General features: G+C 29.6%; 1 protein-coding gene across 1 annotated transcript in view; it reads left to right on the top strand.

The window, feature by feature from the left end:
* The window catches only part of LOC100571805 (bifunctional 3'-phosphoadenosine 5'-phosphosulfate synthase 1), a 7,159-nt gene extending 1,819 nt beyond the window's left edge, over window positions 1–5,340 (top strand). The window contains exons 5-11 of the mRNA XM_029486166.1: window positions 379–432; window positions 3,103–3,309; window positions 3,399–3,626; window positions 3,692–3,889; window positions 3,959–4,165; window positions 4,335–4,611; window positions 4,695–5,340. Coding sequence (XP_029342026.1) covers window positions 379–432; window positions 3,103–3,309; window positions 3,399–3,626; window positions 3,692–3,889; window positions 3,959–4,165; window positions 4,335–4,611; window positions 4,695–4,792 — 1,269 coding nt within the window. The 3' untranslated portion in view covers window positions 4,793–5,340. The remainder of the gene's footprint in view (window positions 1–378; window positions 433–3,102; window positions 3,310–3,398; window positions 3,627–3,691; window positions 3,890–3,958; window positions 4,166–4,334; window positions 4,612–4,694) is intronic.
* The last annotated feature ends 660 nt before the right edge of the window (window positions 5,341–6,000 follow it).

Here is a 6,000-nt window from a genome sequence, read left to right as displayed (position 1 = left end):
TTAACTGTTATAAAAACTTGACGGGATTGTGAATCAGGTGTGTGCCCAATATCATTTTTCATTACACATGTGTCTTATTGGAATTTTTTAATGATCCCTATTTTTAAATGATATCCCATAAGTTGTCTTTGTGAAAAAGTATTCTAATATTTTGCCCTTATTACAGTGGCGTATTTACGGGGTCCAGGACCCCCCCCCCCCCAATTGACTCATAAACATTTTTCGAAGCTCCAGTTATCAACATTTTCAATTAATATAATGATTTTTTTTTGTTATCAGTTTGGTATCGAAAATGGTTGAAAAATACTGAGTTCATTTTTTAATTCAAATATTTTGTAGTTTTGTACATTGCCAGTATCTACAGCCACTCCAGAGAGATCTTTTTCAACCTTAAAAAGGTTGAAAAGTTATCTAAGATCAACAATGAATGAAGTAATGTATTTTGGGAAATATTTTTATAAAAGTTATAAGTTATAACAACTATATTAGATTGTGAGCGGAGCAATGAAGCTAGTGGTTTTACAATGGTGCTTATTATTTTTTTTTTTTATCCTGTATACAAAATTTCTACCAGAAGAAGTGCATCAATTTCAAAATGTAGTATATTATCTTTTAGAAAATTCGATCAAGATGGTACTTTAGGGAGGCAATTTTTGATTTTCTCAATAGTTATTTAATGCAACGAATAAAAAAAAATATATTTCTATATTAATTCAATTTACAGGCTATAATAAATAATAACAATATAAAATATCTAGACTGACAAACCGTCTCCGCTCAGAATCGTTTTTCTTATACAAAGAAATTATATCATTGAATTCTAGTTTAATACAAACCATTATACATTGACTCACTTGTAACCTACTGTGCAGTAGAGTGACATCCACTTACCCGCTTTTTTAAATTTGTTTTGCACATATTATTTAATAATTAAAAACTTTTTTTAAATTTTAAATCATTTTATAAATATGGCATATTTATTTAATAAAGAGTAATTGGGTGGTGTAGGAGCTTTGTCCCCCGTGCCTCTATTTTTTTGAAAATTATCTGGACCCTCCCCATGACAAATTCCTAAATACTCCACTGCCTTATTACAGGTACTTGCAACCTCAATTCACACACTGTGTATATAAAATACGTTTTTCTTATTTAATTCTTCTTCAATTATAACTTACAAATAAAATTTTAGGACATGGATTTGTTTGACATAATATTAAGAGGACGCCACATCCGCATGTGTTGTCTCCGTCTTACAAACGCATAACATACCAAATTTACGCTCAGAAATTCACGTTTTATGCCATTAGCTTAAAAATTAGAATGAATCGACCTATAATGAAACTTAATGGTAGGAACATTATCTGTGTTTTGTTGGAAATTTTTTTTACAATAATTCAGTTTTTAAGTGAGAATTTTTAATTTACATTTATTATGCACGCATAACTCATTTAAAAATTGAATTATCGTAAAATAAAAAGCTATTAGCTAACGGAATAAAATATGAATTTCTGAGCATAAATGTAGTATGTTACGTGTTTGAAAGACGGAGACAACATATCCGGATGTGGCGTCTTCTTAAAGGGCATATTCGTGTAGCAGGTGATCTACCGCGGTTGAGTGATATATGAATTCGGGACGAGTGATCTACGTACAAATTAAAAATATATTTTTATAAATAGTGTACTATTTTTATATATAAAATACATCATACCTATTTTTTATTATGTCATATATTATACAAATATAAAAATAAATAAATAAATAAGTAGCCAAATGTAAAAAAAGTTCTAAGTACAGACCTAAACATTTTTAGTATCAAGTTAAACATTTAAAAAAGTATGTTGAAGATTAACTGACCTCCATCATGCTTCAATTAGATGATTATGTAAAAGTTCCGATGTAATGCCATGCATTTTTCGAAGTATTTTCATTTTAAGATGTGACCAAATGCATTCTATTGTCTGGACTTTGGGTGTTGGCTTCTGTTAGTGGATCGACAACATTTTTAGAATGGTTTACAGTCAACCATGTGACCATTATAAGTGATTATAACCTTTATTTTATAAAATATTATAGGGTTTCCTCCATTCATCTGACCTGATTGTTCCTGAAAGTATTTCTTTTTCAATTATTGGAATAAGTGTAGCTATCTATCTCAACGTTCAACCACAAAAAAATGTTTCAAAAACCTAACGTCCTCCTACTCATTTCCCATAGTAGGTACCTATTCCCGTTATTAGGAGGAATATTTTCAGAATCAGAACCTGAGTTTGAACTATTTGTTGTTTATTCAATTTGCACCTCTATAACCCAGTAGAGAATCCTGCCTCTATTATATTTGTGAGGACGTCACACCCGAATGTCGTGTTGTTCCCATCTTACCCATGTGACATAAAACAATAGAACTCGCTCAATTTCGGTGTTTGAATAAAAACACCTATTAGAAATTTAAAAAATAACAATATTTCGAGCAAAATGGTGAGTTTTTAAAAAAAATGTGAAAAGTAAAGGTACTTTAAAAATGTTGACATTTTTGCTATTTCTAAACGATATAATGTACGTAATATTAGGTATAATAGAAAAAACGCAACGAATTTCCTTCAGAAATATTGTCAAAATTCAATTTTATTATAGGTATTTTTACTCTAGAACCAAAATTGAGCGATTTATATTCGGACGCGTTTTGTCTATATCGTATGTGTAACGTGTGTGGAGACAACACATGTGGGTGTGATGTCCTCTTAAATCATATATATTCATAAATATTAATTAATAAATAATATAATAAATATAGGTATTTATCATATAATATTAATAATAATAATTATAGATCACCCGCTACACAAATGTCTGTTAAAGTAGACACTGTGACACCCAGTAAATAAAATGGAAATTGTAAGAGATGGCTGATTAAATTACATTAGGTTAAAAGTAATTAGGGAATTAAAACAAAAGTTATAATGACATGAAATTAATTTATAAGATATTATATTATTTTAACTTTTTAAGTATTTAGAATAAACAACATTTAAAAGTAATACCTAAAACCCATTGCTTGTAAAATTAAATTTTTGTTTTAATTTAAAATGTTTTTCTTTTTAGGAAGTAATTCCCCTGCAAATGAATCGTGACATTGACCGTATTACCGAACTGTTTGTCCCAGAAAACGCAATAGAAAAAACCAAATCCGAAGCACTATTACTTCCTCGACTAGACATTGGTAAGATGGACACACAATGGGTACAAGTATTGGCTGAAGGTTGGGCAGCTCCACTTGGTGGTTTCATGAACGAAGAAGAATATTTACAGGTATTCAATAACATTTGAGACTAAAAATTATTTGAAAATTGTAACGTAAGTAATATTATAATATAATATAATATTATTATTATTTGCAGACTTTGCATTTCAATAGTTTTAGTGAGGATGTTAACCAATCCATACCTATTGTTTTGCCCATAACCACTGATAAAAAGGAACAGCTATTTGGCTGTGAAGAAATTGCTTTATGGTATAATTCAAAACCGATAGCAATACTTCGTAAACCATCATTCTATCCACACCGTAAAGAAGAACGAGTATGTCGTCAATTTGGAACATCGCATCCCAATCATCCTTATATAAAAGTACTTAATTTTTTTAGGCACTTTTTGCCATTATTGTAATTGATATTTTATTTATTATATTTCAGACAATTTATGAAAGTGGTGATTGGTTGGTTGGTGGTAACTTAGACGTTATAGAAAGGATCTTATGGAATGATGGTTTGGACGATATTCGTTTCACACCAAATGAACTCCGTGCAAAATGGAGAGAAATGAAAGCAGATGCAATATTTGCTTTCCAACTTCGAAACCCAATACATAACGGCCATGCACTATTAATGCAGGTTTGTATTATTATATTTTTCTGTATTAATTAATTAATTATTATAGTTAATATAATGATATTTAATTAGGACACTAAGAAAAAACTTCTTGAACGCGGATATAAGAAACCAGTGTTACTGTTACACCCTCTTGGTGGCTGGACAAAAGACGATGATGTTCCACTTCATGTGAGAATACTTCAACACAAAGCTGTACTTAAAGATGGAATTTTGGATCCAGAAAATACTGTGTTGGCTATTTTCCCAGCACCTATGAATTATGCTGGACCTACAGAGGTATAATTTCTATAACATAGAATAATAAGTTATTTGTTTTTTCATATTTAGTAAGCAATAATGAATGGACAATTTAGTAGATATTTGTTTAAAATCCAATCTTACTTTGTTATAAAATATTAAATTTACCATAACTAAGTATTTTGGATAATATAACTTTGATTTTTAGGTGCAATGGCATGCCAAAGCTCGTATGTCTGCCGGAGCAAACTTTTACATTGTGGGCAGGGATCCAGCAGGAGTTCCCCACCCAGATCCTAACACATCGGGTGATTTATTTGATCCCACTCATGGTGCTCGTGTGTTGACTATGGCACCAGGACTGTCAGACTTGGAGATCATTCCATTTCGTGTAGCAGCCTACGACAAAACAAAAAAAGCCATGGACTTTTATGATTCTACCCGGCATAATGATTTCAACTTCATTTCTGGCACAAAAATGAGAGGTACCTATTATTTTTGTTGCAAACATTTTATCTAAACTAATCTTACCTATACATTTGTATACAACTAATATTTACACTTTTAGGTCTCGCCAAAGATGGTGTCGAACCACCTGCTGGGTTCATGGCATCTTCTGCCTGGGAAGTACTCGCCAGCTATTACAAATCATTGAACAAACTTTGAACAAGATTTTCATTTATTTATATTTGTCCATAATGGACAGTGGACATTCCTATTTTAATGAACTAACAATCCCTCCATTTCTTTTTAAACTTCTTTACTTCTATGTGTGTGAGTTATTTTAATTTTTTGTTTTTTTTTTCATTATTTTGGTGCGTTGAACAATTTATATTAGTAGTATATAGAATAGCTTTTTTTATTATTGTTATTATACATTAGTATAATACTTGTATACGTTTGAATGATAATATTTATTTTGAAAAAATGACAGTAGTATATTTAATTTGTATAGTTTAATTACAGCCATTGAACTAAAAATATTATAATGAACAGTTAAACGACCAAAGTGTATACTCCTATTCATATTGACTATTAGTCTTAGATAGTAATATATTATATTATATAAATTAGTTGTTTTCAGAATGTATTTTTTAATATTATTCTACTGCTATTGCCTATTGATTACAATATTGATACCAATGGCTTAATTCATGTGTTACCATTGTTAAACATTTTAATTTTAATTTAAATATATATATTTTATTTCTAAATTGTTTGTCAATGTGTGCTTTACTATTTTATAGTAGAAAAATATTCAGTTGGTTCCCTAACTAATAAAGTATATACTTACCATTTTGTATTTAATTTAGTACTAAAACAACACACATAACATTGTTATTCCAATAATATTATTATTTAACAGTTTTTGCCCTAGGCTAATAAATTACCCATAACCTAAAATGTACATTGTTTTATAGTGGGCAGAGCCTGATTTACAAATTTCGTGGCCAGGGACTTAAATAAAAAGAGGCCTCATATAAATGTATTATCTTATTTAAAAATGTATATTTTATTTAATATAATTACATGTTACACTTAATTACATTGATCTTTTTCTAGGGTCTTTCGAAAACTCATCAATAATGTCATCATATGATAATTGTTTTGCTATTTCATGTTCTACTGTTAACATAGTCAGATTATCAAGCCTATCTTGAGATAAACATGATCTCAATCGAGTTTTTAAACGTTTTAATGATGAGAATGATTGTTCGCCGCTACAATTTGTACTAGGCATGGTCAAATAAATTTGTAACACAGTTTCAATATTAGGAAACGTATGCATTATGTTCATCGATTTTAGATATTTAAGTTGGTATTGAGGATCATCTATAGTCTTATCATCGATAAACAATGACATTTTTAATTCT

Source organism: Acyrthosiphon pisum, chromosome A1 (assembly GCF_005508785.2).
Source record: "Acyrthosiphon pisum isolate AL4f chromosome A1, pea_aphid_22Mar2018_4r6ur, whole genome shotgun sequence".
Lineage (NCBI taxonomy): Eukaryota > Metazoa > Arthropoda > Insecta > Hemiptera > Aphididae > Acyrthosiphon > Acyrthosiphon pisum.
The sequence above is the reverse complement of the archived record's forward strand: the minus strand, read 5'-3'. Positions and strand labels throughout refer to the sequence as shown.